This window comes from Lissotriton vulgaris, chromosome 6 (genome assembly GCF_964263255.1).
Source record: "Lissotriton vulgaris chromosome 6, aLisVul1.2, whole genome shotgun sequence".
In the NCBI taxonomy this organism is placed as follows: Eukaryota; Metazoa; Chordata; class Amphibia; order Caudata; family Salamandridae; genus Lissotriton; species Lissotriton vulgaris.
Window position 1 is genome coordinate 701,549,512 of NC_141694.1, and position 21,810 is coordinate 701,571,321.

General features: G+C 46.2%; 1 protein-coding gene across 1 annotated transcript in view; it reads right to left on the reverse strand.

The window, feature by feature from the left end:
- Positions 1 to 14,522: 14,522 nt before the first annotated feature.
- Positions 14,523 to 21,810, reverse strand: part of AFG1L (AFG1 like ATPase) — a 685,824-nt gene continuing 678,536 nt past the window's right edge. The window contains exon 13 of the mRNA XM_086926682.1: positions 14,523 to 15,439. Coding sequence (XP_086782808.1) covers positions 15,311 to 15,439 — 129 coding nt within the window. The 3' untranslated portion in view covers positions 14,523 to 15,310. The remainder of the gene's footprint in view (positions 15,440 to 21,810) is intronic.

The window sequence follows — 21,810 nt, forward strand, 5'->3', positions numbered from 1 at the left end:
TTTAAATTCTCTCTTAAGTGTCTTTGCAGTTTCTGCATGATTTGACAATTTAAGAGATTATTTTTGATTGCCGGGGTCCACGCACATGGCGGGACTATTCACTAGATTATGACTATACACAGAGATCCCCTACTACAGAAGTCATATTGCTAGCTCAGGACTTAAGGGCATTGTTGGGGGACAGGGTCGCAGTCGCATGGCACTTACCTTCAGGTTGTTGGCAGGGTCGAGATGAGTCCAGCTGAAGGACCCCCACGCAGGCTTCTGGCGCAATGGTGTCCTCTATCAGGTCCTCCAATGGGGTGTTGGGTGTGGCTACAGGTTCCCCTCCACCGGTGGCCAGTCGCTCCCCAAACCTCTCAGCAATCCGCTCCTTAGAAAGACCTCTCAGGTCGTACCAGCGCTTTTTTAGGTCGTCAATTGAGCGCTGGGTCACACCAACAGAATTGACCTTAGCGCGGATGCGCTGCAAGATCCTGCGCTTGTCTGCCTCTGCCACCCTCCGGGAGTCTTTTCCAAAGAGCCGGGCATGATCCTTGCAGACCCCCTCAATTAGATGCTCCAGTTCTAGTTCAGAAAACTTAATTTTCCGCTTTCTCTCCTGCCCACTGCTCCCTGGGACATCGTGGGAAACTTTTTCTGGCTGGGGTGCTGCACAGTGTAGGTTTTGGTGCTCCTCAGTATCCTGCTGCCACTCCCTGGCTCTGTGTTCTGTTTGTGGGTGTGGTGAGCCTACTTCCTGGTTGTGATGTCATCAGTGGGCTCGAAATGCGACTTCTCGTTTTTGCGATCTCGCAGTTAGCGAGATCGCAAATAGCGATATCGCAATTTCAACATATATAGAAAATTGCCGATTCTGCGATTTATATGCGATTGCGGCAAGATCGCAACCGGCAATTGCGATTCGCTTTTTTTAATGGCATTTCTACATGAATTCCATTCTGCGATTCTCGAACTGCGATTCGCAAATTTTCGCAATTTGCTAATCGCAGAATGGTACCTTCATGAATCTGGCTGTAAGTGCGCTATGGGGTTGGTATAGAGTAAATGTATCCATGAGCAAAATTTCGGTCTGAAACCTAAATGTTGGAGGACCGCGACAAGGAAGGCCCATTCCACCGAATCAAAAGCCATCTTCGCGTCCAGAGAGAGGACTGCGGCATCTTCCTTTATAGTGTGTTTTCTGCCCAACATGCTGTGTGGGCGTCTAAGATTTAGAGCCGTGTTTCTGCCGGGCATAAAACCGGACTGGTCTGTGTGGATCAGTTTGGTGAGGTAGGGCGCAAGATGAAGCGCCAGCGTTTTGGCTAATATTTTTCCTTCTACATTAATTAATGAGACCGGGCGATTTCAATGTGCATTCCTCCACTGGTTTACCCGGCTTATGTATTGGTACAATAGTAGCCAGCCGTTGGTCTCTAGGGAGTGTCCCTATGTCCCAACTTGTTTCATACATACGTAACAGGTATGTGGCCATCTTGTCTGCTGTGTATTTATATAGTTTTATTGGAATACCTTTTGGACCAGTGGCCTTGCCAGATTGTATTTTGGTGATGGCTACCTTGAGTTCGTCCACCGTAATGTTTACTTCTAAACTGTCAGTTTCTTGGGATGTGAGCCACGGCATATGAATATCCTTAAGGAAGGCAAGTGCTTCCTGTACAGTGGTATTAGTGGAGGTGAATACTTGCTCATAGTCTTGTGCCAGTGTATTAACTCTGAGTTGTGGGTCGGATGTAATTTCGCCCTTATCCGTTTTTATCTGCGCTATCCATCTATGTGTTTGTTCCCTTTTGTCGAGCCATGCGAGGAGCTTGCCCGCTTTATCTCCAGATTCGTAGATCCGATGTTGGGTAGCTGTCATACGGGACTTGGCGTCATTCCGGAGATATTCTCGATATTCCTGTCTTTTTATGCGCAGTGTGTGAATGTTCCCATCGTTGGGGTTTGCTGCCTGCTGGGATTCCAAGTGCTCTAACTCATGCTCCATTGCCCCTATATCCTGTTTTTCCCCTTCTTATGTCCCTCTATAAGTGAGATAGCCTAACCTCTTATCACTGGCTTGTATGCTTCCCACATTGTTGCTGGGGAGCGGATTGACACTTTGTTGTCTTGAAAGTAGTGTTGTGGTTGCAGGATCAAGGCTTTCCTGATCTTAGAGATCAGGAGAAACACCGGATAAATAGGATACAAACGACTTTGAGTAGAACGGTGTGTCAATATTTCACCTTTAACCAGGGAGTGATCTGAGATTCCCCATGGCAATTATGTGGCTTTGCCGAGCTTGCCTAAGCTATCTATTGTCACAAGTATGTAGTCTATACGGGATAGGCTATTATGAGCACCTGAGTGAAATGTGTACTGTTCCTCACGTGGGTTTTGGAACCTCCACATATCTAACAGGTCATGCACGTCTAAAAAATCAGCCAGAGGCGAGCTGGCACGGTGTTGTGGGCGAACAGGTGTACGGTCTAGTGCGGCATTTGCGGTCATGTTGAAATCGCCTCCTATTACTAAGTCCCCTTCTGGCAACGTTAGGAGAAATTTACCCAGATCTTGAAGGGCGGGGGATTGCAGCGCAGGCAGTATGTAGACAGATACAAAATTGATCATACCTCCCTCCCATTGATTCGAGATTGCCGTAAATCGGCCTTGGTCATCTTTAAAGGTACGATGGATGATAAGGGGAAACCGTTTTCGTATCAGAATCCCTACCCCCCGGGATCCAGTGGTGAACTCTAAATGTGACACTAGTTGAAGCCCCCATCTCTCAAGGGCCCCACACAAGGAGCCCGTTAAGTGTGTCTCCTGTAGCATTATAACAGCCGGAGACATGCGTTTTAAGTATTGTAACCCCAGTCCCCGTTTTATCTTGTCCCTCAGGCCATTGACATTCCAAGAGAGGAAGGACAGCTTTGGCCGTGTGGTGCGTTGTGTCGTTGGGTCAAGTGATGACATTGGGTATGTTCGTAGTCTTGGCATGTCGAGCTGTGAAGGTCATTATGCGCATATTTCTGAAGTGTATATATGGTGACAGTTGCAGATCAATAACCATTAGAACTATAACATGAAAAGCATTCCTACCTTGGAAATAAACAGGTACCGATAATGTCTTTCCTACACCCCCCAAAGACATCCCCCTCCCTGCATCCCTGCCTAGTAGGTTCAGAACTACCCACCACCCCAATAGCATAGTGCCTATGATCCCCAACAATGAATAAACCATAAACGCAGGGTCGTGCGGTATTAGCGCCTAATAGTCTCTCCCTCCCGAGCCCGCAACATTCGCAAAATCACATCGTAGTTAAGCATGGGCGGAAAATCCGTTTCGCTCGCGGATTTTGCAGATTTTCGGTAAATTCGCAATCCGCGAGATTCGCGAATCTCCCGCAAAATCCGCAAATCCGTGAGCAGCGGATTTTGCTCGCACTGCTCGCACTGTTCGCGTGAGTTCGCGGCTTCCCAGTACAACTTCGCGCCCCGCGAATAAGTGCAAAATTGCAGAAATACGATTTTAGCAAAACTGAAACTACTTACCAGGTTCAAAAGTTCAGGCTCATCATTAGTAGCCATTTCCTGTAGTGCTTCCTGAGGGGCCCCTCCAGAGTTCAGTTGCCAGTTGCAACTATTATGTGACCCTGCTCTGAACCTCAGAATAGTTACACATATGCCACAAAGGTCCTGAATTACAGCTAAGGGAGACAAGCAGGAGCCAGGCTGGAAGTTCAAATCCATTAATCAGCCCCTAATTCATTATTGTCAGTTGGGGCAGGGCAGGTGTTGTAACTAATTTTGCAACAATGAAAGCACTTAGCAAGTACAAAAGATCACTAATCAGGAAGCACTAAGGAAGCAGGTGCCAGCTAAAAAAATATTCTGTGACACATTAATCAGCCCCAAATTAATTCAGGTCACTTGAGGCAGGGAAGGTGTGCTTGCGTTGCCACAATAATGTACACTGACTGGACAACCAGAGGGTGCTGTGATGAAACAGAGGGTGGCATGGGTGGGCCAGAGGGTGGCATGAGTAGTCAGAGAGTGGCAGTGGTGACAGAGAGTGGCAGTGATGAAGAAGAGTGTCCCAAACAGGCTGGACACGTAGAAACAACAAGTTCGCGAAACTTGCGACCCGAAAGGGAAGTTCGCAATTTGCGAAAGTGTACAAAACCCTCGCGAACTGGCAGAAACCCGCGCAAACACACACAAAAAAAAATCCGCAAATTCGCGAGAATTCGCGGATTTTGCGGATTGCGAGTTCGCAAATCCGCAAAATTCGCGAACGCGAGATTCGCAAAATTCGCCCATGCTTAATCGTAGTTCCATAATGATGCAGACAATTGTCTCTATTTTCCTACTGACGCAGTGCACCCCTAATTTGTTGATAGTGAGCCACTGAGGCATTCAGATCGGGATCTTTCTACCCACCATCATATACAGAACAATGAATGAGATATCTACAGACCATTGTAGTCCCTGCGGCCCTTCATTTACTGGAGCATGCGATGTCGCTGCCAGGACTACCAAACCTGGAACTTCTGGATCTTGATGGGGAGCGTCGTCTGTCTCCAAGTCTGCGGTCAGAGTTTTTGGAGTGATAATCGGCGTTCCTATTAGCGGTTTCTTCTCTTTGGCGTTGGGACGCAGCAGGGCCCCCTTCAAGCCAACATTGTGCGTCTTCTTGTGTCGTAAAGAACCCGGATTTGTCTCCATCTAGTACTTTCAGTTTAGCTGGAAAGAACATCATGTATTTAAGTCCCTTGTCTCCGAGTGCCTGTTTGATGCCTTCAAAGGAGTGATGGTCTTTCTGCACTTTCAGGGTGAAGTCCGGGAAGAATCTAATTGTCGCATTATCATAAGGGAGGTCACCTTTCACCCTAGCTGCTGGAAGGCGTGCATCCCTTTTGCGAAACTTCAAAATACGGGCAATGATAGTGGGGGGGGGGGCATGCACCAGGTCTTGGTTTCGGGATCGAGGTTCTGTGTGCCCTCTCAATAGAAAATAGCGGGGAGAGTCTCTTGGGCTTCAGGTGATTGAGGATAAGGTCTTCTAGGAAGAGGTGTATGCTGGGTCCTTCCACTCCTTCAGGCACCCCCACCACTCGAATGTTGTTATGACCGGCTGATCGTCGAGGTGTAGTGCCATTTCTTTACGATGGTGAACCAGTTTTTGTACCTTTTTCTCCAATTCATGTGTTGCGTCCTGCAGAGTACTCACATTTTCTTCCGTGGCCGTGACTCTTTCAGACGTTTTTCGCATATCTGCCCGCATAAGGTTCATTTCGATCGTGACCATATCAATTTTGGTCTCTAAGTTAGTCCCGACTGCTTGTGTCGCTGCCATTATTGAACCTAGGGAGGGCTCTTCCACAGGTGTGGCCTCCTCATTCACCCCGGAGTCGGTCGCAAGCTGTTTCCGCACTGCCTGCGTATTTATCCATCTTGTTGACTTGAATGGAGGTAGTATTGCCTTTCAGCTTCGTCATGTTGATGCAGAGTAGTGAATCCAGATGCCACATTGTATTGTCGGGACCGCTGCAGCATCCTAGGTTATCGATTGTCTTGTGGTGGTCGTGTGACTCAATAAGTCCAATGTGTCTCAGGATGGCGAGATTTCAGCCTGTCAAATGCGGTGTCTTGACGGCTCTGTCAGCAGCTCAAAAGTGATCACACATGGGGGGGGGGAGGAGGGGTCCACAGATCCAGAGCAGTCAGTTCTTTGTTTATGGCACACCGGGTTGTATTCTTGTCACTACTGCCCCTCCGCTATCCTCCGGTGTGGTGCTGTGTCTATTGATCCATAATAATTACTTTCCTGCAGTTGCGACCGGAAGCCTGACTCAGAGCTTCTGCCCACGTATTCCTCCGCCACACAGCTAGGCCGGAACTCTGCTCTTCTGGATGATAGTGTCACATGCAGTAGCGGCAGCGTAAATTCATGCCTTCTTCGGCGTGGCTTGTCAGGCTCAGGCTTCCCCCAGTCCTCCCCTCCGCAGCAACAGCAGCATGCCCGCCAAGTAGCCTTTCTATGCCTCTCTGTAGGTCTCTGCTATCTCCACATGTATTTCTCCGGATTGCCAAGTCATGGAGTGTTACCTCCCTTCCGGCTGCCACTATCTCGTTTTCAATAAGGATCCCGGGCTTTCAGTTCTCTTTGCACCTCTTGCTTGTGGGGGAGGGAGGGACACTTGCCAGTAATTCCACCCCCCCTCCCTCCCCCCGGGTCTCACCTCAGTGCTCAATCTTTGTGCCCGGTCCGTGGTTTCATGGGCCTCTCAGAGGTCACGATGTAAGCTGCGATTCTAGGCCAAAAGCTGCGGCTCTCCTGTATTGTGGTTCCCCAGCCTCATTACCTCATAGTTCATGACGTGACTCCGCCCACTGCCGCCGAGGTCGGATCTGCACTGCACGTTTTTTTAACTGCCCAGATTACCAATTATTGCAGACAGTTGGAGCTACGGAAACGGACCCACCACCAGTCCGCACCTTCAGGGGTCCGAGCAGCACTTGTGTTGCCTTTAGGGTTGCGGTTCAATGCCGGATTTCTCAATTAATGCTGCGGCCCTGACGGAGCACCACAGCTACGCCGCCATTACAGTCGGCGCCAAGCCACGTCCCCTCTGTCATAACCTCTCTTGATGAACCTGAGATTCATATCCTCCACACAATTCTTAAAATCTGAATTATTACTACAGTTGCGTCTTGCACACACCATCTCCCCATAAGGTCTGGCCTGTATTTGATGTCTAGGATGTGCGCTCGTGGCATGTGTGAGAAGTTGGCCTGATATATAATGTTCACTATTCTAGTGAGCACTTTGTATCAGTCCAAACAACCCTTATGGTGATTGGTTGTAAGTCAACCTTATAGACCAGCTATCCTAGTAGCGTGGATACGAGCAGTCTTCGGGCTAAACTCTAGAGGGCGTGTTAAGCCAGCTGTTATACCATCACATATACCCCTTGAACACCAAGTGAAAGGACACCACACAAGTGTTATGAAAATAAACAGTGTATTTATTTAGATCACAACAGCCCTGTACTCTTTATGAGGACAGGGTTCTAAGCACACAACAAAACTCTTACGAAAATACTTTAAGTTGCACAATTTACACAAATGCCCGAGGGGCACGACAAACCATATACTATGGAAGTGGAATGCGAAATTACTAGCAGGTAAGTACTGTACTAATAGGCTTTGGAATCGCTAGGACTACGTTACTGAACCTTCAGATTACTAGTAGGAGGCCTAGGGGACTCGGGTGCAGAGTGTGCACTCTCACGCGGGATGCGAGACAAAGTCTATGGGAGCTAGAATTCACAAAGTTTGTGTTCTCGGCGAACCCGACTAGGTAGATCGAAAACGACAGTGGATCCTGACCCTTGGATAGTGAGGCTATGCTGGGGCACCGAAATGCCGAGTTTACCTAGCCCAGGGGCTGCAGCTGCATATGTCTCAAAAGACGTCGGGAATCCTCGTAGACGAACCAGGAGCCTGAAGAAAGGAGTTGCTGGCAGGCGACCAGTGAAGATAGTTCGAGTGATCCAAGCCTGGATCGAAGATGGATGACACCTGAAAGCAGAGGGGACCAAGTTCGTGACTACTAGCCAGTAGTCAGGTGGCACCAGGAGGGCACCGGATGGTAGTCACCTCGACTAGGTGAGTGGGCGACGCTGTGCTCTGCAGATCTCACGGACCAGGAGGCGTTGTCGGCGACCAGGATGGAGGTGCGAGCTGTCCCACGATGGATGATGCTGTCGACGTCGCTGGACCCAGGATTGGGGCAACAAGCCTTGGCAAATTCAAGCCCACGCGGTGGGCCTAAAATGGCGTCTTGAGTGGACCCGGAGGGTCCGGGGTGCTCCTCTTTTGGAAGGGAGCAAGGGCCAGTCTGGAGCAACCAGACCAGCAGCAGTGATGTCGTCGGGCGTCGTTAAGAAGGCCACCAGCCAGCGGGCTAGTAGCCAAACAACGCGGTGAGCAGCAAAAAGCAGAAGGGCCCCACGCAGATCGTGGAGATGCTGGGAGGCTGGTCTTCGGTGCTGGAGCTGCTCAGGGTCGGGGCTTCTCGGACCCCAAAGCACTCACCAGAGGATCCCTCGGCGGTCGTGCTGGATAGAAGTTGTGCAGTTCTGATGATGGCCAGTCCCTCGAGGTCTCGTCGCACCTACGGTTCTCAGATTAGCTGTAGAGGTAGGTAGAGGTCAGAGGTGCCAGGGAAGCCGGGTCTCGTCGTGCTGGTCGGTCGGATTCCTGAGGAAGGACGTGCAGCAAACCGCAGAGTTCTTAGATGGTGCCTGCGGATGCAGGGTGACTACTCCTTAGCCACAAGGGAGAAATCTTGAGAAGAAGTCGAGAGTTCCTTTCGTAGAAAGTAGTTTCTTGATTCAAAGATGATCTAATTTGGAAGGGTCCCCGCTCCTGCCTTTATCCTAAAGAAAGGGGTGGGTACGCGACTAGGTCCTGCCCTAGGGGTGGGACCAGGAAGGGGGGTGGTTACACCCCTCTCCCATGCCGGACTTTCCCCAGGCCAGGGGCTGGTGTGCCCCTGGAACTGGTTCTAGCCGGCAGATGCGTAGTGAGCACCGGGGTGCCACTTGCAGTCACCTTCCTGTAAAGCCCTGCCTACCCAGGATACACAAAACCCTGTCTGGGATGGTGCTAGCACCGCCCCTGACAGGAAACCCTTTGTCCAAGCTCTCCTCGCTGGAAGGACTCCCAGCAGCAGGAGGTCAGACTTGTGTCTGTGGTGGCAGCATCCATTTTGTGGAGCTGAGGCTTCAGTTAACTTTAACCGGGGTTCACAGTTACACACATGTCGTGTCCCTCTAGAAGGGTGGAATGCTAACCCCGTCGCCAGAATTGGCGAGGGGTTAGTATTCCAATTCGTATGACACCTTACTCGACATGTTTTGATAAAGCAATACCAAAGATAGCATTTAACCGCGAGGATTATAATGCACTTAAGAGTATATGGTATGCGTTATCATGGAACAGCTATTAGGACTTGGTTCCGCAAGCTGCAAACGGGCTCAGCTCATGCCAGAGCACCATCTCACACACTTCCAAGCACTCTGCCTTCAGGATTGTCAAGGCCTGCCATAGGAGTGACTGATAGGAATCTGTGTGTCCATTTTTAGGGTTAGATATAGGTATACTATATCTAAAGCAAAGGGTGATTACACCACCTTGCCCCAGCTGTCGTGCAGCCAGTTGTGTCAGATTTAGATGGCCATCCAGGGGTGGCATAATACATGCTTCAGCCCCTGGTAGGCCCTGGGTACACCTATGCCCTGAGTTACAGGGTCTGATAAGGTGGCCCAGTACCAATTGGATAATGCACCTAAGGTACACATGTCAATTTAGTGAGAGAACAGCTAGGCTGTGGGTCTGATTGGCAGGCCCACAGCCAGAGAAAGTCGTAAACCAGTGAAACAAAAGCAAAAAATCTGGGTGATCATAGGATTGCAGACCCTACTCTCCTACAGCATGTAAGACTGCATCACAAGCTGTTGGTTTGCAATATAATTTGCTATGAATCCTGTCATTTTGTATGTATAGTTCCAAATCCAAGAATAACACTTTCTCTCTGCTGTATTGATAGGTGAATTTGATGTTGCTCTGGTTGGTTGCTGATTAAATGGCTAAACAATTCATGTAATTTCTCAGTTGTGCCTGTCCAGATCATGAGAATCATTTATAAACCTGCCGCAATACAATGTAAATTTGTTCCATTGTGTTCCTTTGTTGCCCCATAGCCATTACTCCTCTAATCTGCCCATGAACAGGTTGGCGTTCGAAGGAGAGTATCAAAGTCCCATAGCTACTCCTTGTTTTTGCATGTACCAGTCATTCTTAAATAAAAAGACATTATTATCCAATATTAGTCTCGCCATTTCTATCAGCATTTTCGTAGGATCCCATAGACTAGCAGATCTTGTGATTATTATTTGTTCCAATGCTTGGATCCCCAAGTCATGTCCTAGGCTCGTGTACAGGGCAACAGCGTCCAATGTTGTTAGGGTCATGTTGGACTCCCAAGTTACATTTGACAGTAAATTCAGGATGTGTTTTGTATCTTTTATGTGTGATGGTAAATTGGACACAAGAGGGTGTAGAAATATGTCTACATATTCTGAAAGTCTCTCCATCGGTCCACCTGTATTGGAGATTATTGGTCTGCCTGGTGGGACAGGCAGATCTTTATGTATTTTTAGTAGGGTGTATATGCATGGATGTCTGGGGCAATTGATTTTCAGGTACATGTATTCATTTTCATTTAGAATGCAAGCTTCATACCAGGACTTAAGAGATTGATTGATGTTATGTGTCAGTGCCCATATTAGATTGTTGTCAAGTTTTTCATAGCACATCTGGTCATTCAGCTGTGACAATATGTCATTCTCATAGTCGCTGGTGTTCATTAACACTATTTTGGCCCTTTTGTCAGCTTCTCAGATGGTAATACTGTCATCCACCCTTAGAAGTTTCAATGCATTGCGTTCTCCTTTTGTGAGATTGTCAGGCGTTCCACTTCATGTCACTTTTATAGGATTAGCTTTGTCTAGATCATTTAAGACCAACTTATGGAAAATTTCTATGTTGTTCCCCATGGGTAAGTTTGGTGTCCATTCCGATTTCTCTTTGAGTCCACTAGTTACACTAGTTGGATATTTAAATCCTCCAAAACCCTATTTGTTGTAGTCGGACCCCCCTCAAAATCTGTTATTGAGAGTAATGTCTTAGTGTCGTGGGTATCCTGCATTGATAAACCACTACATACACAATCTTGTTAATATTAGTTTATTGGTTTCATTGCCTGTGTGTTGAGTGCAAAAAACTTTTTTAATTTTCAACCGTCTGATATATTTGAAAACATCAATTTTTAATTTGCAAATGTCCCCACATTACTCGGGCATAAACTCATTCCCTTTTGTAGGAGTGAAATCATATCTGTGCTTAGCGATCTATCTGTTAGGTTGATTACTACAATATCATCTAGTTGCCTTTGTTCCACGATTGTGTTTTAATTGCCCTTTTTCCTTCCTCCTGGGCCGCCCCCTCTCTTTCCCCTTCTTGTAATGTTCATATGCAGTGTTTGCTCTCGATTTCCCTTTTTTATCTTCTGTACCTCTCTTAAAAAACGATTGCTAGTAAGAGTGTCCCGTGTTGTCCCCTGATTCCCTTCTGACTCGCTCTCACTGGTTTGTGGAGTGTTCAGTGAGGTGGAACTTGAGTTTGCCGATGTGTTGTGTGGTGTTCTGTTATAGGTATCTTTTGGTATGAGATGATCGTATTTCTTAGCAAATGTAAAGACCCTCCCACTCTCATAGTCTATTTCCTCTCTTTTTAGTTTTTTAGCCTTACGTTGTTTAGTGTCTGTCTGATCAGAATATCATTCAGAATTTTGTAATTCTTTTCCGTTGCTTCTACTAGATTAAGGTTTTTATCTCTAGTTCCAATACCTCTATTTCTGCTTGTAGTTTCAGAACCTTTCTCTCGGAGTTCTCAATTAGAAAACTCATTAAATTGTTAGAATTCATTATCAATTATGTTTCCCAAGATGCTAGCATGTTGTAAACTAAGTCATCAAACATGGGGAAAATGTGTGACCTAAAACCCCTCAGTATTCGTTTGAGGTTTAAGTATTATTTCATACTGGCCCCATCTCACCATTTAGACAATTCATTTCTTTTGAGTTTATCAAGTCTTGATCTTTTTTCCTTTAATCCCTCATTGTGCTGTAAATTCTCAGTTCTACTTGTTTCTCCAAAATTGTTTTCTCTACTTAGATTGCTAAACAATTCTTCTGCTTCCCTATCTCTATCCATGTTGATATTCATGTCGGTCCTGGACATTGTTGCAATCAAATGTGTCTCTCTTTCCGAGATACTGATGGAAAACTTGTGGTGGGTGAGGTTGTTCGAAGGTGTGTGGCGCTCTAAGGGTCTATACACATAAATTCAGTTGTCCATATCTGTTTTGAAGTGCTCTGAGGTAGAGAGATCACCCACTCCCCAAGTGTGTGACCGTAGTCTACAAAATGTTAATTATTTTGTTTTTCGAAGCACACGCAAATATTATTGTGCATAAACGTGTTCAAGCAGTTGCATTCAAGTAATACAGTTTCCAAATTCTTGTTCTTCTTATATTCTTTTTAATTTGTTCTCAGAAGTCTGGTCTCAAGCCTCAAGCCAACACGTGTTTTGTCGCATTAGGATAATATCCGCGACTTCCTCAGGGCTAAAAGACAAAGAAATGCATATCTCTATAATATATGTGGAAATACTGAAAAGTCAGTATCACTTCGAACCCAAACAGCGTGACATTGGTGCCTATTTTAACCATATTTGATACTCTTGTGACATTTTGGTGGCAAAACATGCCCATACAGAGTGACTCCAGTGCCTGTTTCAACTGTACTTGATACGTTTGTGATATCTTGGTGGCAAAACCTGCATCATTCATTGTTAATTACTTTAAATTGTTTAAGTCACATCAAAATAAGGTGCTATTATTTAATTATTTATAGTCTTAACTAAAAATGCATCCTATTATTTTGGCTCTTCAGCATTGTAAAATCGTGTGTTGTACCAACTTATAGGTATTTCCTATCTTAGTTGTTCCTTTGTAATCCCAGAGTCATAAATCTGAAGTAAGCACACCAACTATATACTTCCACTCGTATCCCTTGTTTATGCGTTGCACCCTTATGTGGTGATTTCAACCTTATAATATCCTTGTGTGTTTTTAAAAGAAAATTAATTTGTACCTGTTAGACTGGATAAGTGGATAATATTTTTTCTAATGAATTACATATTAAGTAGTGTACTCATGATACGCTAGGACCACAGACTTGATCTATCAGGGCACAGCGGTCACCTGCACAGGTTCAACTATCATATGCTTATCCCAGTAAAAAGGCAATTTCAGACTAAAAAAGGCAATTTCAGACTAAAAAATACAATTTCAGACTAAAAAAGGCACAAGCATGCCAAAAACCTTACCCTTAAATAGCCATTCATAACCATCATATGCCCTACACACCCAACATATTCTGACATATAGTCTCATAATATCAAGTGTAGCTGCATGTGCAGCCTCTAGGATGATCACTTCACTCCAGGTAATTACAACCATTGACTAAATTCCTGAACATTTTACCTACAAATCATTGTTTTCAGGTGTGTTAGTCTAGTCTAAGTAGATTAATGGAAGCATAGCAAGACTGCGATACCCAGAATACATTACAGGTTCTTATCCTGTTGGACTATGATGCCTACTCAGGGGGTCTGCGACTATTTTATACAATATTAAAATATATTAAAATTTATAAAGTACATACAAATAAAGAAGCAAAATCGAAAATGTGAAAACTTTTTCCATATTTGATTGTGAATTAATGTAATTAGGGTGGCTTCTACAATAGTGCCGCCTACCTTGAATGTTAGGAAGCACTGGTTTTGCTATCTGAAAATCCAAACATACAAGAGAAATACATTCAGACACTTAGCACTTTTTGAATCTTTTTGCTTTTTTGACTACTGATAGAAAGTGCTGTCTGTTAATGCATTGTTCTACAAAAAAAAAAAACATGTCCGAATAAACTATTCAGGACATTTGATTTCCAACAGGGATACTGACGCCAATTATAACTGGATTTGCAAAATCACAGACAACAAGGCAAGGATTGACTTTTAAATACTTTGCTTAAGGATTACTGAAGTATTTATGTAAATATGTTCGTGTTTTAGAGGGTACATATTCACTGATATTATTTAATATTATTTAATAAGGCATATATTGAACCACATATAAACAATAATTAAAATTAAATGAATACGCCTTTGTGGCCTTAGAGCAAATATTTCCAATTTTACTTAAGAAGCATGCTTAATCCAACAACGACTTTACTGACAACTCTTTTCTAGATGAACTTTAAACAATTATAAATGGAATACGGTCCTCTACAAAAAAACATCCATTACCAGCTACTGATACAAAAAACCTCCAGCAGACACACTCACTCCTCACCAGTCCCACCCAACTCAATCCTTCAAATTTTCAAGACCCTGAGAGCAGAAATTCACCCACAGTTCCTTCTCTTCTAAGGTTCTTAAAGTCCATACGCCCCTCCCCTTCTCTGCCCATTAACGATTCAGTGGAGCAAGGCACAGTGTCTCAACTGCTAACATTTGGTAAAATCAATTCTCTTTACAAATGTCCATCCCACTCAAAGCCATTACAAACCCCATGGATGTTCACACTGTGCAAATACTAAAAGCATGACCCAATCCGCAGTGCTTGAATACTGGAGGGGCAAAGAAGGGGGTGATGACTTTCCCATCCAGCCCAGCACTGTTCACTCAATTATGAATGCAAAAAATTCACCGGCTGTTGTATATGCGCATCATTCGATGCACATGAATCATAGGAACAACACAATCTGACGTGCATTTTGGGGAGTATATTATACAATGAAACAATTGTTTAAAGAATGAGGGTAGCAGAGTAGCTTGTAGGCGTGTTGTAGTGTTCTTTATTGATCCCTGCTACAGTACTGTACATTGGTAAGAATGGACAGATACTCTACAAGAGTAAGCGCGGTCCTTGTGTCCTTTATTTCGCATGTCCTGCTGACCTTCACGTAGAGTAGGTTAGTCAGTACCATACCACAACACAACCGGAGTCTTTGAAGAGTATAAAAAGGCAATACAGTACCCATTAACCTGCATGAACCAAAACTCACCCTACTGGATATGGAAGGCAGCAATCACTCTTGGTGTCTCTAGGATTTTACAGATTACCTGGATACACGGGATATGAAGCATGAAAGAACAATCTCTGCTCTGCTAATGTAAAAGCTGGAGTGAATATAGCAGCCAATAACTGGCATCAACCTTAACTAAACAGAAACCATGGGTTTAACAAATACATGAAAAGCAAGAAGTCGTGGACATCTCTCACTTCGTCTCAAGACATGTCTCGCCTGAAGAAGTGTGGCTTGCTTTGAAGTTCTTTATAAGGCAGCCTCATTTTGTTCGTTTAAAACATCTCTGGAAGAGGGCCTTTGGCAGAAAAAACATAAAAATGCATCAGAGAAGCCAAAAAATCTGCATAGATATAAATATCTGAAAACAATACGGTGTATCTTTAAAAAGTGGTCATAAAAATACTGACTTGGAAGATGGCCCAGAGGATAAAGTGCGGCAAGAATAAAAACCTGCAGTTCATAAATTTACAGTGGAAGTGCTTCCGCTCATTTATAAATAGGATATGTCCCAAAGAGAAGTGCAAGAGCTAACATTTGTGGTTATTTCTGACTGCGGTCTCCATCGTTCCAATACTGTTCAGTCTGCATTTCCGTAAGTCTTGATAAGGTTCTCTGAAAAGCAAAGACCTCTTCCTCTCCCGTAAACATGGAAAGCCCTTCGGATAAATCCTAGATTAGGAAAAAAATAAAGGGTGATAAAGATGCAGCTTTTAAACACATTCTTATCATATTTGACTTAAGTTACCAACAGGGCTCTAATTTATAAAATATTACAATAACATTATTCTGAAGTTGTAAAGAAGCAGTTTAAAATTCAGAACAGGCAAAGAATGCATACAGGTATAAGGAAGATAAACCAAGGGAAAGACACTTTTATGCAAAAGGCAGAAAGGGGGTAGTCTTATTAGGTTAATTTATTGGAGGTACCTATTGAGTTGAGATCCGGTCATGGTGGTCTGTAATAAGAGAGTAAAGAGTGTTTGCACTCCATGAATGGGAACATACAGCACATTTACAAACTGTGGAGCGGGGGATAATCATATCAGGGCACTGGTGTCAAGGTTGAGGGGATACATAAGAAACACTATGAGTGGTATCAGAGCATTTATCCATGTTTTGATTGAAAGGGCAAGGGTCAGGACCATGAAGCAGATGATGTTTTGGTGAGAAGAAAGGCTAGATTTCCGCAGTGGCTTGAGAAGGAATGAGGCTGAATTGGTTTTCTAATTCAGATGACTGCAAACACGGGCTAGAATCACCCCAGAGGCCCAGCAGTTTTAATCACATTGCAGACAACCTGCATTGAAAGAGGCTCAGACATGATCTGAGGTGATGCCATTTGAGATCTTAATGTGGGTGTTGTCGAAGTATGATGAAAGGCAATCGCCAGCTGGTTGGGTAGTAGAACTTTACTCCTAGAGACTCCTGGGAAATGTGTGTACTTCTAAAGACCTCTAGAAGCTCCTATTGAAAGAAAAGAGGCTCTCATTCCAAGGGTATTAGGGTGCAATAAATCCACCCTGAGAAATACAGATACCACCTTGTGCTGTGGTCTTCCCTCCCCAACACAATTCCTGTATATCAGAACAAGGGATAGTGCGGAAACTGCATATTTTCATTTATTCCTAGAAGCAAAACTCAGAATTGTACTTTTCTGTCGGGTATTAACTGACGAAACCTGTGCTGGGAAATACACAAAGTCAGTGTGAAATTTATGCACAACTTATAATGTCAAATCAGGCGCAAAAACACATTTGTGTCCAATTCAACGTCAATTCTAACTTGTAAGGAAGGCTTCAATCGTACGGTAACAGAATCTTGGAGAAGCAAATGGTCAGCTAATGTCGATACTCTGCCTCATAGCCTATCACAGGGTAGCTGCAGAATGTCTATAGGACACTCTCTCATCCCCTCTCTGAATGGTGGAGTGGGAATTATCAGTTCCCTACCTTATTTGAAGAATGACCTGGGATGTTTTCCTGAACGTCTGTGCATGCAGGGATGGTGATTTTTTTTAAACAGATTTTTATTGGTTTTCTTTACATCCAAAGAGGTCATGAAGCATGAAGAGAAGCAAGGGGTTATGGTTACGTGCCCCATATAATCAACAGTCGTCAAATATTACGCAGATTAGTGAAGGCCTAAACATATCATCAGACAATGGTGCGTATCAATTTTCAAACCAACTTGTTAGCAGCCCAAAATAGTCCCAGGCCTTTATGCCTAATCGAAGGAAACCATGCACACCCCGTGGGTTGCCCAACGCTATGGTCTGGGCGGAACCCTGAGTAAGTCCTGCGCCAGTGTTCTGGATAAATCATGAACAAAATGTGCAATCTGATCACTCCCTCACACTCAGCCCATTTCAGTAGGTCTGTTTTCCACTTAGCGGCACTAGGAGCCCGCTGTTCTTTCCAATGTGTGGTGGTGGTTCTCTTGGCTAATAGGAAGCCCAGGTCAATACATTTACTGGTAATTTTATATTTGGAGGTATGGGGAAACCAGTGTAGGATGCAGTGGGGCATGGAGGGGTCCAAGTCCCTTTCAGTTATGTCTGATAGTAAGGCTGTCACTTCCTCCCAGTAGCTATCTAGGACCGGGCACTCCCACAACATATGTTTGAAATCCGCGTTGTCTGCCGAGCATCTCTGACAATTCTCAGGGTGGGTCGGAAAGTATGTGTGTAGCTTCTGCAGGGTGAGGTATGCTCTGTGAAAGATATGGTAGTGTATTACCTGGAATCTCCCATTCCTTGTGCTTTTCCAGGCCCTCGCGTCCCATGCCTTGTCAGGAATAGCAGTCCCTATGTCCGTTTCCCACTTGAGTTTTAGAGCAGAAAGGGAAGGTAATGATTCCAGTGTCATGCGTCTTTAGAGGCATGTCACTGCCTTGAATGTACCTTCCGCCATCACCACGTATTGGCATCCCATAGAGATGGGCGGCTCCATCAATCCCGTACCCCATGTTTTCTGATGGCTGCCATGAGGGCAGTGTACTGTAAGAAGTCGCCTCCGGGCAAGTCGGGACGGGCCAGCAGAGTATCAAACGGGAGAAGGGCTCCCCTTTCATAGAGGTCCCCATCTTGGTTAGCCCTTTCTGTGCACAATCCTCCAATTTCTGCCAGGTACCCCCTTGGGACAAGGCCCTGCACATCTGTAGTGGTATCTCTGGGGCATAAGGGCGTTTGATCGAGGCCCTCCGCAGGTATCGGTTCCAGCATTTCCGCGCTGTGGCAAATTCTAGGGTGAGAGGCTGAGGACCGATCGTGAGACGCAGTGCTTTGCAGGACAAAATCATCAGGGCCCCAAATACTACTCCTGGCTCTTCCCTCCTCTAGTGGCCTGTGCGACCCATTGTGTGAGCCATTGGAACTGAGCTGCTAAATAATAGGTTTCATAGTCTGGGACCGCCAAACCCCCTTCTGCTCGGGGACGCATAAGTGTATGAAGGGCCACCCTGCACCTACCCGTGCCCCACAGGAAAGCGGTAATCATTGTACGGAGTTGTTTGAAGTAAGGAGCCGGAATCCATATCGGAAGGGTCCCAAAGAGATACAGGAGTCGTGGGAGGGTCACTATTTTAAGGAGCGCCACTCGTCCGATGAGAGACAAGGGGAAGGAACCCCAAAACTCGAAGTTGGCCCTAGACCCCCTGACGGCCTTCCCAATGTTTCCTTCAAGAATATCCGCAGGTTCATGGTAAATAAGGGTGCCAAGGTAGGGCAGCATCTGTCCTCCCAGTTCACTCCCTCCGTGCACATTGGGCCTAGTCTATTCCCTCGTGTCAGAAAGAAGTATGATTTGGACCAATTCACTTTTAATCCCACCACTTTGCTGAGATCGCAAAGCAGCTTCTTGGCTCTCAGTAAGGCCGCCCCAGAGTCAGCAAGAAAGAGGAGGAGATCATCTGCATAAAGTGCTATGTGGTGCATCTGTCCGTGAACGTCAAGTCCCAAGTATGCTCGTCCCAATCTAGCGCGTGCCGCCAGGGGTTCCACCGCTAGTGAGAATAATATAGGGGAGAGAGGACATCCTTGACGTGTGCCCCTTCCCACCTGGCATGCTTCTGAGATCACTCCACCCGTCCTAACCCTAACAGTGGAATCGGCGTACAATATAGCTGTCCATTTCACAAACTCGAGACCGAGACCCATTATGCCCATTACATGGAATAGAAATGCCCATTCCAGACTGTCAAAGGCTTTTTCCATGTCTACTGCAAATATCACAGCAGTGTCAGCATTGTCGGAGTCTGCCTCTAAAATGTGCAACAGGGCGTGGCCAAGATGGCGGCGTAGGAAGACACACTTTTCGGAGCTCCTGCCGTCGGCCTTCTACAGCACGGGCTCCGGCCTCACGGAGCCCCCTCTCAGCGACCCCATTAGCCCGCCCGGTGTCCCTATACCACGAGGACCCAGCTGGGTTGTTTCTGACCCGCAGGGACCGCCTGCGTGGCGAACCGCCGGTCCGCCTGCGGCGCGGCCTGGGCCCACAGCCGGCGTTGGAGGCAGAGCGACCAGTCGGAGAAACAGCAGCCGAGCTGGAGGCCTGAGATCGGGCGTGCCCCCCACCTAACCCGGTGAGTCCTATGCTGGTCTGACCCGCGCCTTCTTCGGTTGCGAGGCATCGGGGGTTCCACAACCCGATTGCTTCTGCGGACCCGCCGCCATAGCGAGAGTGTGGTGATTGGTGGGGGTGCACGCCGAGCTCCGGGAGTGAGGAGGTGGGTGCGGAGGTGGTGAGCGTAAGCCCATGCTGAGCATGGAGACCTAGCTGGAGGCGAAGCAAGACAGGGCCCAGGACCGGGATTGCCGAAGGGGGGACCACACTAGAGACTTGGTGCAGAGAGCCCGTGATTTGAGGCCCCCTACGCAGTTTCGAGAGTCCGCGGCAGGCCCGGCCCGCGCCTGAAAGTTGCGTGAGGCGGCAGACAGGAGATAAATCTGTTGCTACTGCGGGCCTGCCAAAGGGAATACTCCGGAGAGATGGCGGGAGCAAGACCCTGAACCTGGTGACACGGTGGAGCTACGTCGTTGCCCATGAACTTGGGCGACAGCCACCACTAAGGAAGCAGGAGTGGTGTCTGCGAGACGGGAAGCGGTCCCTGCCCGGAACGGACGGGGCTCATTGGAGCCGGAGGAAATCCTAGAGGAGGGGCCCTCGACGGAGGGTAGTACACCCCAGCGCGGTTCTCCGAGGCGAGGGCCTAGTCAGGCGCCATTTTGTTGTGCGGTGTGAGACGGCTGTTGACACGTGGTCTGGTAGCCGGCGCTGCCTACACACGCTCTGATACCGGACCTAGTGACTCTCCGGGAGGTGAGCCCGCCGTCGAGCACTTACTATGTCGCAGGGCTCGAAAGTCCGTAAAGACAGGACAGTGAAAGACATTTTTGCAAAAACCCAATCGCCCACGACGGCTAAGGACGTTTCGGTTGCTAGTACGAAACGGGGTGCGTCGGACGCGGAAGGCGCGGAACCCATTACAAAGGCCTTCCTCGAGTCCCTCTTCACGACCTTGCGGGAAGACATCCACACTGTCAAAAAAGAATTTGCAGATGAGATCCGCGCAGTGCGATTGGATCTGGACGGAGTGGGAGAACGGGTGGCGAATCTCAAGGCGAAGCAGGATAACCGAGACACCAGTGGCGGCTGGTGACATTTGAAACTGGTAGGGCGTAAAATTAGTGGTGGAGCACACCGCGGCGAGAGAGGGTAGTAGCAAGCAAGCCCGAATTACCTATGGAGGGCTCGGGGGTTCTCCCCATGAGAAAATTTTGAAAAATGAGTGGGCAAATAGTGTATTTTCAAGCAAATTTGAGAACACATGCACTTTAATCTTCACAGTCAAAAACGAGGTGAGGGTTGGCCTAAGCAAATTAATAATTAGCCTAGACCAACCCTCAACTCCTTTTTGACTGTGAAGAGTAAAGTGCATGTGGTTATATAGATGCCTAATTAGGGCCACCATGAAACTATATGTCACCAAAAACACAGTGCTCAGATCACGGGCTTTTATTTACAAACTACAGTAATCTGGTATTTCAGTAGCAGTGATGAGATAGAAGACTACACTCTTGAATGTATTAGTTGTTAAATGAAAGCGGAGGGTTACAACACTGTCACTGGTGACATGGGGTATACTTATATTCCTACAACTTGCACATTATTGTTTTCTGCTGCTTTCTAAATAAACTATGCGTATAACTGTTACTGTATACAAAGAAGTGGCTGGAATTATGCTATTTTTTGTTGGGTGTTAAACAAAAAAGTACAAAAAATGTGCAAAACGTTTTTGGAGAGTACACTGCAGATCACAAAACAAAAAGAAAAACTTTCAGAAATTGCAAGATAATTCATGCAATGCTGCTACGATTATTCTTAAAGTGAGGCATATATACAGCCAGCTCCGAGATGCTGTCTTTGGTTCCAGGAAAGAGGAACATTTGAAACTAGCTTCCGATAATGGCCTTAGCAGCATACCATGAGTGTGGTTGCACCCATTTTTGTGTAATTATGAGGAAGGAGTTTACTACAAATCTGTGAGTAAAAAAAAACATTTATAGTCTCAAATAATAATACACAGGGTTGGACTTGGGAAGAAAATAGAACCGGTACTAAAATAATAGTGGCCCACATTTAGCGCCCACCATTGCACTTTTGAAAACGTATTTATTCACAGCTTTAACATCAGTATGTAAAGCAATCTCACACATTAAGCGCGCACACACTGAATGAATCAGATATTTCAGGGACTTCATTTTTTTCCGCTCTTTTGTCTGCCACTGCAACCCTTCACACATCAGTCCGTTTTTAGCCCATGAATGATTAATACATTAAAGCACCCCCCGTCCGATCTTCTGTTCCATTCTTTGTCCTTGCTTTCACCTGCAGCTGCCCGTGCACGCCGTAGCCTTTAACCTGCTGCTGCATCTATCACTCTTGTCCCTCCCCATGCCTTTATCCCCATTCATTAAGTTACGTGCTATCACTGTGGAAAATCTGAGGGCCAGAAACTGCATATTTGTTTCAGGGCAGGGTGCA